Raw genomic sequence first — 12,560 nt, forward strand, 5'->3', positions numbered from 1 at the left:
CAGGGACAACCATGAACGAGCTAAGTCATTTACAATATTTAATCGCATAATTTTTGGTTTGCCTACACATGTACCTTAGGTATGTGCCGATGGGCCAATTGTAGACCGATACATAAGAAATGCAAGTGAATGTTACCAACAAAGTGTGAGATATTTAAGTACGTAGTTACATGATTTAGTAATATAGCGGTAGTTTCTGATGTAATGGATATATACGTCAACGTATATCGATCAAAATACTCGTATGTAGCGTGAGGTTTGAAAGAGAAGTGTGGAAACAGCTGATTATAATGACATACTGGGAGACTAAAGAGATTTCATAGAGGTAATGTTACAAGTTGACGTCACGATTGGTTGCGCGTGGTGTAGAAATAAATAGATGGAATCACGCATTGTTTTGCTTCACAGTAAGGGCATTGAACTCAATCTTAGGTTATGAGATACAGCAACCTTTAAATGTTGTCTTAAGAAACAGTGTGGTACTTTGACATAGTCGTGAATTTGGGAACGCGACGAGTTATTATTGAGGCTACGATGTTAAAATATTAGATGGATGTTGTAATAAGGTTACGATTATGCTAACTGGAGCAAAGGTATGAGTTATATTGTGATATGATAAGTTTTATTCGCATTACGCAGGGGCCATCGAATGCCTGCAGTTTAAGATATGCCACACTATATTTTTTTTATGATTCGTATACGTAAGATAGCCCACACCGCTGGAGCGTCCTAAGCCAAGGTATGAACAGAATTTATTATTGTAGAAGTATGCTCGTGACGGAATCGTATGTCAACTTTAGATGTGTTGTAATGAATATCGGAATACAACGATACGTTTGATAGCTGTATTTAACCAAATGCATTCACGACACCGATGTATACGAGAGCATGTTTCTGAACCCCACGGCATAGCGCTTCCATAGTAACTGCGTAAGAATAAAGTAGCTTGCATTGAAGTAGAATGTTATGGAATATAACGAAGGAAAGGGACATTGAACCTAAAAGGACATGTGTATGACAGCCAAAGATTATGTTGACATTAGTTAGATAGCTAAATAGATTAACATTCTCCGTTTGAACTTACATTTTCTCAATGAACTACAGCTAGGGAAAGGCTAGAATAGGAGCCGTATTTATCAGGCACTAGGAACGAATGCCTTAGTTCGTAAGTAGTTATCCATGCACAACGAGATCGTAGCAACAAAAACATGACTTCGGATTTACTCAGATTTATGTTGATTTACTCAGATTTATTTTGATTTACTCAGATTTATTTTGATTTATTCAGATTTATTCAGATGTATTCAGATTTATTCAGATTAACTTATTAGTGGATTTGAGATACACTTCGGCATAACATTGTGTCTAAGTGAGACTTGGTTAATTAGTCTAAAGGAAATGAGCTATCCTAACAAGTTGATTGTGTTGGTATTACACTTATGTCTCAATTGCAGAGTGGACCTTAGATGTCCAGTGATCTATTGTAAATATGTAGATACTCATTTTTTTACTTCACAAAAGAACTGATCTTCATAATTTAAATACTGGATATTATTTTCGTCTTTTTACGAGCCAGCGCTGACTCATTATCCATGCTTATTTTTACGCAATTTCAAATAATGCCTCGCATAATATGCCAATTTAATAATCCAATATTTTATCAATAAACATCTTATTTATTTTCTACTATTGTATGTGTCATAAATTCTTCCATTACAGCCTAGTTCATAAGTTAGTTGATAGCTAAGAGAAGTACTGAGTAATTAAGTGTTCCATTTAATCATGACAAGTTCTCACGTAGTCAAATATTCAGATAAAATTTGTCGACGATTACTACTATTACGTCGTGTGTTTCTGTAGGTGTCACCCGTGAGTTGGAAATCTCTTGTACTCACGTTAAGCGTATTCTATGGTAAGATTACATGTCTTACTTGCCATTAGAAAACCCTGAGGTATCCGCTGAGTGACCCCATTTCGTCTGACTAGGCTGCCCAACGACGAGTTGAAATGGAGGTATCGGGTAAAGAATGTAACCTTCTAACGGAGCATTACAATGTTAAATGGTATCTGTCCTCGCCCTGCCAAAAGATCAATTGGATACTATAGTGTATCGTAAGTCCTGTGCGTTTCGAACACGCGTCTCATTTCATTGTTCCGACAATGAAGTACGATATCTCCAGACAGCTAACTTTCTCCTACAATGACAGTAGCCACTCCGCCGATTGTCGGCATATTGAACCCCCTTGTGTGCTCACCCGCAGGCGTTTTGTCAGCTCTGATGATGATTTTATGGTTGTTAGATGGCATCAAATCCAACGTAATTTTGAACAACTTGATCAATTCGTTGTTCTCATGGAGAAACGTTTGCAATTCTCTGGCAATGTCCAGCTTTGTTGTGGGATTGTGAGTACAACGCTGATTAACTTCAGCTTCCGAATTGACCAGGAAATAAATTTGTACGGATTGATGGTCCAATCCGGTCGTGGTAACAGTGTTCCTACTAAATGATATATTGGCCGTTGATTTTTGAAACTGGGCATGAAATTGTCCTGTAAAATATGCGTTGCGCCAAACGACGTCATTTGAAAACAACTGTTGTATTTTTGGATTTTGGCTAGGAAATGCGTAGAATCACTTCCCCCTTCCAGAAACTAATGAGCGTAATGGATGCGGTGGGGAGGTCAATTTCAGCAATTACACTTTTCCACCGGTACACCACCACCCAGGAGAATCACCGCTGAATTCCAACGCCTTACATTGTGAACAAACTACTGACATTTCTCCAGTTGTTACTGATCTGTCCGCTCCTTAATCGATGGTAATTGAATGCCGCTCGTTCCTGGTTCACAGGACACCGCGTCCGTCGGTGCAGTCGGTCATGTTCATTGTGTACTCGCTGGAGTTGTGATTGATGTTCACGAACTCGTTTCATTATGAATGTATTCGCTTGTCATTCATTTTCAGTCGCTCTCAAACATAAGTCGGACATGCCAATACGACTATTTTTATTATCCGTCGCTCGTTGGACATCAGTTTGGTTTGCACACGAAGTAGCTCGCCACGCATTTGACTTACTTCGACGACCTCTGTCAGCTCGTCCTCTCGTTGTCATTGTAACGAACACTGTAAAACGAAGCGGAAATTTGTCATAGTATTGAATACTGTAAAACGACAGGGAGTTTGTTTCACAGTCACTGAAATCTGTCCATCTTACCTTCGGAACTTTACAATATTGAAATTTGTGGTTATTTCTCAGCCTGAAAACGTCTACGCCTTCAAAATTCTATTTATGTTAATAGAATGGATAATGAAAATGAATGTTTGCAAAATGTAATTAAATTCGCTTTAATCAAATATATTCTCAAAAATGCACTACCTTTGCCTACGAAAGAACGATTTGAAATGTAATAGATTTCACACAACTGCACGGAATGAATAATAGTTGTACAATGCGCAGCTGTTTCGCATTGTACCACGAACAACATATCGATGGCCTAGAATGAAAACCTCGTATCTCACCAAGTTCTTCTTATCCATTATTTCCCTTAAGACTGGTTACGCCTCCCAGCCACGCATGAATATGCAGTCCATCAGAACAACGTTCGTTGTGTTCTTTATTCCTATGCCGACGTGTGAAGGAAAATGAACCTTACCGTACCGTACTATAGGAAAGTATGTCTGCGTGACTTATTTACTAAGTCCTAGAGTATAATTTTTATAAGGTTAATTTTACTTTACGCATCAGCATAGGAAAATAAACCCAACGAACATTGTTCTGATGGACTGCATAACCAAATGTGGCTGGGAGGCGTGACCTGTCTTAAGGGAAATAATGGATAGGAAGAACTTTTTGAGATACGAGGTATTCAGTCTAGGCCATCGATATATTGAAGGTAATCGGGCGTGACAATTCCCACAAAAAATTACCAATTTCGAATTTTAAAATTTTTCAGCTGTTTCTTTGGGTTTTTCGTAATGATTTTTTTCTAAACCTCCCCAGCAATGAGGCGAACAAAACAAAAAAATATTCAAATCGGTCGAGCCATCTTCGAGTTTTTGCAGGACTAACACACAATTGATTTTTATACAGAGAGAGATTATTTCCTGAACCTCATAGACTTCAGCATCATGCACAATGAACTCCCCATTGAAAATATATTTCTTTGTTTAAACCAACAAGTAACTTGTTCAGCGTGAGGTATTCACCCTCTAAGTAATACCTGAGGAATGTTCTTTTAGTTACTTCTTTATCGAATCCGTCGATTGCATTTGATATACAGATCCATTTGATTCGTTTGCGCGGTGATTGAAAAGAGATAGAATCAGGTGATTGGATATCGTCATTGCCTTCCTTTGTAATACGTTGAACTGCTCGTGTACTAACTTGACAAGCTTCAGACACTCTCTGTTACACTTTACACGCATTCACCAAAGGAGAATTAACTTATTTTCTGCTTCCTTCAGAAAATATTAATTAATATTGCTGATTATCTTCGCTCCTTATTTCCTTTCTGTTCGCCATTGTCAGATATTTATTGCAATTATGACATAAAGAACACAAGTAGGAATGAATGTACGTCACATCACATGTTACATAAACGCCAATCGAAGAACAAAATGAAAGACGCGGCAGTAATTATTACTCACTCGGATGCAAAATAACGACAATCGTAAAACAAACTCGTGAACCAAACATTTTATAATACACCCCCCCCCCCCACACACAGTAAGACTACTCGGCAACAAAGAAGTTCGTTGAGCGAACTGAGCATGGCAAATTTCTCAGCCGACTGAGAAGTTCTCAGCGCTACCGTTAGCTAAGTTCTTGTCCGATGGGGCAGTGGCATATTGGCCGCACCGCACTTTCCCTTTGAAAATCTTCAAACACAACCGGACTGATCGAACCAACCAACTTGGTCACCCAGCCGGGCATCATTTGTCGCTACCTTCTTTCATCGGCGATTTGCTCCTCTTTAATTTTTTCAACATATTACTAGCTAAAGAGCGTTCCAACCTTAAATTGCAGTACAGCAGTAATGGGATAATTCCGTCTCTTTCCTTCTCCCATGTTTTTCGGGTAGCGCTGTCCTACTCTAATGCAGCGGGTTTGCCAAATATCCGTAAATCAGAATGTTATCGGTTAAAATGGGTGAATATCGTGTTATGTACAGAATTTCAAGGCGCATTTGATGCCGTTAACAAAAAAAAAATGTAAAAAAATAATTTAGGGTGAAAATGGTAATATAATGGAAAGTTTCGCCAAATGCAAAATCTTCATTGCATAGAACTTATCATGTCATAACTCTTATTTTATATTCATTATTTTCCCAATTTTTTCACTGCTGGTAAAGAAGCATTTCAGCTCGATGTAGGGAAGTTTTTTTTAAATTTAAATGATAACAAAATGCAGTATATGCGTTTATTTTCAGTCATGTTCAGGGAATTGTATGTGCAGGCACGAAAAAGTCAGTCTCTGGCCAGCGTCTTTCCTATTGAATTTGCATGGGGGGTCAAAGCGAGGCAAATGGTCTTCAGATATGGAAGTTATTTTTAAAATAATCCCGAAGTTCTTATCTTGCTTTGTTCTTAATTTGTGACAGGAAGAATATCTCCTTGGATTTTGGTTTCGCGCGTGACTCGGCTGTCTGGCTGGCTGGCTGGCTGAAGTACCGGTAGTGATCTCCCAAACATGCGCTTTTAACATTTACAGACAGTCGCATGCAGTGCAGTACCCATTTCGTCAGTAGTATGTATAATAGTGATTAAATACATATCAGTGACATTTGTACAATTCTTGAGGGAAAGTGTATTTCGTTTGTGTGGTTCGTGAGTTCGTGCTCGTGCGTGGGGATCTAATTTCGAAGAAAAAGTGCAGAAGGATCATGGCGTGGTTAAAGCAAAGCAAACGGTCTTCGAATATGGAAGTTATTTTTAAATCATACCTCGAGTCCTTATCTCGTTATCTCTTAATTTATGACAGGGAGAACGTCTCGTTTGTTTACGTTTCACGAGTGACTCGGCTGGCTGATCTTTTAAATATACTGACAGCCGTGTGCAGTGGTGTTCATTTAATCAGTATTATAAGATTCATTAAATAAAGATCAGTGATATATATATCAATAATATTTTATAGCGTGTGGCCTCCGAAGAGGCCGAGTTCAGGTCTTTCGAGTTGACGCCGCATAGGTGACCTTCGCTGGGGCCCTACCTGTGATGAATTCTAATTCTGAAGACGCCACACACACCCAGCCCCCGAGCCACTGGAATTAACCAACGAAGGTTAAAATCCCCGACCCGGCCGGGAATCGAACCCGGGGCCCTCTGGAGCAAAGGCCAGCACGCTAACCATTTAGCCATGGATCCGGACATGATCAGTGATAAATGTATAGTTCTTGAGGACAAGTCGATTGTGTTTGTTGTGTTTGTGTAGTCTGTGTAGTTGTCAGTTCGTGCTCGTGCAGGGTGTCCTTAGTTCGAAGAAAAAGTGCAGAAGGATGTACAATGGATCGTCAAATTAAAAAGAAACGTTCCGTAGGTAAGGGGAAAAGAACGCAATATTATAACGAGTATCCTGGATTATTTTTAAGCAGCGCAGTCAGTGAAACAGCTAAAGCTACAAGTTGTTCCGAAAGAACAATCTATGCTATAAGGAAGGAACACACACATGGTCCTTAGCGAACTCCCGCAAAAAAGAGAAGGACGGCAGAAAAATGCAAGGAAAACTAAATATGATGAAATTATGCGAAGTGGAGTGCGTCGGGTCGTTCACTCTCTCTTATTTGCTAACATACCACCGACATTGAACGTGATTTTGAGTCGGGTAAATGGAGAAGATTCTTTGCCACGATTTTCCAAAACTACGTTGTATCGCTTCTTGCATGATATAGGGGTAATAAAGCAGCTTTCATTGAAACCGATTAAATGATTAATCGGAGGCACAGATATCTCCGGGAGATAAAACGTTTGAGGGCACAAAATAAAGCTATAATTTACACAGATTAATCGTGGGTAAATATTGGGCAGACAGTGACAAAAGAATGGAAGGATATGGCAGTGAAAAGTGCACGCCAGGCGCCATTGAAGAGGTGAGTTCGGGACTTACGCCACCGAAAAGCCGAGGACCGTGAGGACCCGTCTACGCGGGTAATGAACATGGCTTTGTTTCAAATGCTGAACTAACATTTTTATGCCATAAAACATAAGACAATTGGGCAAATTACGTGAACGAAGTAAAGAAAAAGAAAAATGCGGTTTGTGGAAAGCAGACGAATTACAGGACGATGTCGGTGATGAAAAGTTTTTAATACGACCTTCTTCATCGTCCGGATCATCCTCAAGTTCATCTCCCGAACCCAGTTCATCCAAAGCGGGAACATCAGGCCTTGCAGTAATGATAGAAGGTGTACGTCCAATGTCTGAGAGCAACGCCAGTGCCTAAAAATATTAATGTATGAATGAAGGAACTTAAAATTACAAAATGACAAAGGAAAAATGTGGAACTGTGACGCCCTGTTTGAGTCACACTCGAGCGTGATCTCCATGAGTCGATTTCGCAACAGCGCGCTCCATCTACGCTGTACTGCAATTTAAGGTTGGAACGCTCTATAGAAGTGTTTTAGACAAGGAATTAACACCAACGTGGTGAGATTATTACCGGCATGATTTTAATACACGTCTATCTAGCTAATTAGGCAACACCGCTTCTCGCTTACACTAGCACAAGCCACTTCCCATATGCCGTTAACACTTGCATCTCGTAAGCCTGTATTGCTGGAAATCCAGCCCCATGCCTGTCTCTTACCTGGAGGCCCCGGGTTCGATTTATGACCAGATCAAGGAATTTCCTTAGATCTGAGAGCTGTTTCGAAGCCCATTGAGACTCCGTGATTGCAGTCTGATGGTGAGATGATGGTCTCCGTTTAGAAAGGAAAATAGTAAGGTTCAGGGATTGTCACCCTAACCACGCGTTACTTAATAATCTGCAGTCATTTAAACTGAGCAGAGATCGATTAGTAGGCCAATGGCCCTTCAAGGCTGGTATTTACAATGGGTTGGGAATATTGAAAGAGGGTGGGGTAATTCCTCTTAATATAACTTAGTAATCATCACCACCATTGACCAGGATTCGAAACATGGCCACTTCGATGAAAAGTGAATGACGAAGTCACGCGGCTAGCGCGCTACACCACATACCCCCCTCCCTCCCTTTTCGTACTCGCCTGCATTGTTATAATTAATACATGAAATTCATGAATCAGACATTGTGAGTGCCTTACCTTTTCCGAGAATTCCGAGCCATCGTTAATCAAAGGCATACACCGCCAGTTAAACTTTTCGTTGGTCAGCACACTGTAACCCTGAAAAATGTTAAAATTCCAATTAGAAGTATAACATTAACATGGAGTTGCAAACAAAACACTTTCAGTCGACAATCTTACATCTGATTAAAAGAGTTTTTAAACATTTCGCAATTTTTCATTGCTAATATTTGATCTCTGAATAAATATATGGTGGGTTCGTGAGGTGTGTAGAATAGCTCTGTCGAGGTGAAACTATATATCTTGTGGCTTAGGAAGTTTAACGAACTGTTTCATCAAAACATGTCACTGACTTAATGAGTTTTACTTGCCGTAAGTTGTCCAAGAAAAGTGGCATAACTTGACTTAAGGTAGAAGGGAATTTAACATGTAAGGTAGTTTCCCGTTGCTTTCCTCACTGAGCCAGAAGTTGCTATCACAATCAGTCTGCCAAACCCACTGAAATGCATGCACCAACCGACCCTATGGGCAACATTTTCACACCATTCATAGTAGGGACTGGTTGCATAAGGAATGGCATTACATACAACATATACAGCGGTTAAAAGAAAACTTGTTAGCTTCTTCTGAAGGCTATCGACATTTTTTAAATTAAAATGAAGTTTCCATCAATGAAGGAGTAGCATGACGTGACAAGCACGACTAACAAACCACAAACAAAAAAACCAGCCACCAACACGTTAAACACGTTCAAACAATACAATGTTCCACTACGCCAAGTCATCTCAAACTTTTGGTGACCATGAGATAATTACTAACGCGAAAAAGTCACGAAGAACACTAAACGTCAGCAGAAAAAATACAATACGTTCAGATAAGCCATTATTCACATCACAGAAAGATCTGGTTAAAACTAAGTCACTTAGAGTGTATTTTACCAGAGTGGTCTCTTTTCTTGAGTGAATATGAATTAAATGTTTCAGTAATCGAATGACCACTACGATGTATTGAATATCACCAGTGAATAGAGCGGTAAGGAACATGTAGGATAGTGAGAACATGTCAAGAACTCAAAAAAAAGGCTTAATTCGTATTTCTTGTAAACTAACAATATAAAGCAATATAAATTTTACTTCCTAGAGGACTTAATCTAGCTTAACCTTATTATTACATCACCTTAATTCGTCACTTTCGGCAGACGTTTCCATATGGATTCATATCTGATCCATAATGTAGTCAACGGGCCAGTTAGACGTGCGGTCAGGAGCGCGCAGCTGTGAGCTCGCATCTGGGAGATAGTGGGTTCGAACCCCACTGTCGGCAGCCCTGAAGATGATTTTCTGTGGTTTCCCATTTTCACACCAGGTAAATGCTGGGGCTGTGCCTTAATTAAGGCCACGGCCGATTTCTTCCCATTCCTAGGCCTTTACTCTCCCATCGTCGCCATAAGATCTATTTGTGTCGGTGCGACGTAAAGCAAATAGCATAATGCAGTCCTGGCAGCTATGAATTAATCACTGTCCTTTCTATAAGGCCATTTGTATTTTATATTTTATTTCTTTTTGTATTACTAACTAACTTTTATCCACAAATGTACAATGAGATGATATAAAGCTCTACTGTATAAGTTCTTGAGAAAATTACTTCAGTGCACTCAGTAAACTGTGCATTGCAATTTCTGTCAGCCCCCTTCTTGGGGAAGTGTTTATTCGTCTTGCGAATAAATCTTATGTGTTAAGTTCATTCGTCTTGCGAATAAATGTTATATATTAAGTTTGACACGCTGTTGATGGGCGCAGTTCCAAACATGACTGTTTAGAATTCTACTGTTGTCCACAACATACATACTTTTCGTATGATCTAGTGATTTTCAAAATGTTGGGTGCAACTTGAAAGGGGGTAAGCGTGAAGTGTTAGAAAGAGGAGATCAGCGTTCTTTCCTGTAAAATCTAAATAATCAATATCAGAAATGCGCAAGAAAAAACGAAGCATGAATTTTGAAAAAGCATCAATTATTATTAATTCCGAAATAATTGTAAATAAATTATACACTTCAACGGCACAATAAAATCCGTATTCCAAAGACAACGTTGAAAGCACCCGTAATCTCTATCAACAACTACGTATTCTTAAGTGTCAACGTGTGAATATTGTCGAACATGGTGGGGTTACGCGACCGTGAAACGGATTGCCACCATGGTTTATGAATGGTTAATGTGATATGTAATAACTACATATATTTACTTCTCCTTCTGCAAGAAATAATAAAATATAATAAAATGAAATAAAGACGAGACAAAGATAGCCATTAAACAAACACATTAAATGTTGGCTGGAATCTGGTAGTGGATCAGCATGTATGTCTTCATACTTGAATACTGCCTGCCTGCATAGGAATGTAACTAAATTTTAATTTTTTTTTGTTTGTTAATTGTTATTTAATTACTATTTTATAAGTTATAATTTTAACGTATTAATATCTATAAAAATAAAACGCATAAGTACTGTACTTGTATTTCCGTTTCCCATCTGCTAGACATAATAAAATTAATTAAGAATAAAGCAGAAAAAGTAGCCAATAAAAGCACATCGATGGCCTAGAATGAAAACCTCGTATCTCACCAAGTTCTTCTTATCCATTATTTCCCTTAAGACTGGTTACGCCTCCCAGCCACGCATGAATATGCAGTCCATCAGAACAACGTTCGTTGTGTTCTTTATTCCTATGCCGACGTGTGAAGGAAAATGAACCTTACCGTACCGTACTATAGGAAAGTATGTCTGCGTGACTAAGTCCTAGAGTATCATTTTTATAAGGTTCATTTTACTTTACGCATCAGCATAGGAAAATAAACCCAACGAACATTGTTCTGATGGACTGCATAACCAAATGTGGCTGGGAGGCGTGACCAGTCTTAAGGGAAATAATGGATAGGAAGAACTTTTTGAGATACGAGGTATTCAGTCTAGGCCATCGACATTAAATGCTGGAGAGCGGCTAGAAATAGGCCAGGATTTGTGTCTTCATACTTGGTTACTGTTTGCCTGCATAGCATTGCAATTAAATTTTTTCTTATTATTTAGTTACTGTTTTATATATTACTAACAAATGTACCCGTGATTTCCTACGGCATTCTACATTTTTTTTAAGTTTTTAAGTTTTTAAAGATATAAGTATCCTGTAAAAGGTATTCAACCCATATTTCTCCATTTTTAACTCCCCTTAAGGTATATTTGAAAACAAAAATGATAGTGTTTTTTTAATTTTAAAAGTAGATTCCAAATACCAATTTTACGTCTGTAAACTCTTAAGTTTTTGAGATATAGGTGTATTCATTTTAAAATTTCACCCACCTTTCCATCCTCTTAGTGAAGGGCTATCCAAAAGTCCTCCCTTAGTGATCACCTACACTGTAATATCAATGTTTCTCCACAATTTCATTTCTTTATATCGAGTAGTTTTGCTGGGCGTTCATTACAGTCAGTCGGAATTACCCTTTTGAATATAGGGAAGTTAATTCTTACTTACTAATATCTATACAAATTAAATAAAATGTAACATACTCCGCCACCTCTGTTCACCACGAAGCTATGTTGTGTTGTTCTCCAACATGAACAACATTCTTCAACATGAAATCAATTTTCATCTCCATCCTCTTCCAAGTCCTCGAAATCATGTAGGCTACGTCTTTACGGTGTTTGGAAACATTGTGCAACAGAGCACTGCTCACCACTAGTTTTGGTACTCTTTCTAATAAGACTAGTACGCAGTTAACAAGGATACGGAATTTTTATTTTAGCTGGCCAAGCACTCTTTTTATTACTGTTCTTTCTTTCACGTTATTACGATTAAATCGAATTTGAATTTCGTCCACAGACTGCTTGAATGGCCCGACCGATCAGCCAGGGGGAAATTCAATAGTCGGAATCACCCAGTAAACAAGCGGTGCTCTCACACCTAGATATGGTAACCATATCGGTAATAAATATAATCGTATCGGTAACTGACGGAGGGAATTAAGGCGTTTTGTATCGTTCTGCGTCCGTATGAAAGTTGTGTTGCATCCGATTGCGCAAGAACCCCGAATCGGTGGCGCTGTCTCAAATATTTTGTGGCTAGAAAAATCCCCGAAGACAGAAAGCTAGCTAAGGAAAGAACAAAGAGGGAAGACAATATTATAATAGTCCCACCCGCTAAAATGGCCAGCTTGCTAACTTGGATTATTGGATATTTCGAGATGATTGAACGACTTAATACGTAAAAGATCGGCAAATCATGTGTGAGCATTTTAGACATTTGAC

The 12,560-nt window shown here is 38.8% G+C and overlaps 1 protein-coding gene across 1 annotated transcript in view; it reads right to left on the reverse strand.

The window, feature by feature from the left end:
* The window catches only part of LOC136858558 (very long chain fatty acid elongase 7-like), a 188,072-nt gene that overhangs the window by 112,879 nt on the left and 62,633 nt on the right, over nt 1-12,560 (reverse strand). The window contains exon 4 of the mRNA XM_067138187.2: nt 8,277-8,357. Within this exon, the coding sequence (XP_066994288.2) occupies nt 8,277-8,357 (81 nt within the window). The remainder of the gene's footprint in view (nt 1-8,276; nt 8,358-12,560) is intronic.

This window comes from Anabrus simplex, chromosome 1 (assembly GCF_040414725.1).
Source record: "Anabrus simplex isolate iqAnaSimp1 chromosome 1, ASM4041472v1, whole genome shotgun sequence".
NCBI lineage: Eukaryota > Metazoa > Arthropoda > Insecta > Orthoptera > Tettigoniidae > Anabrus > Anabrus simplex.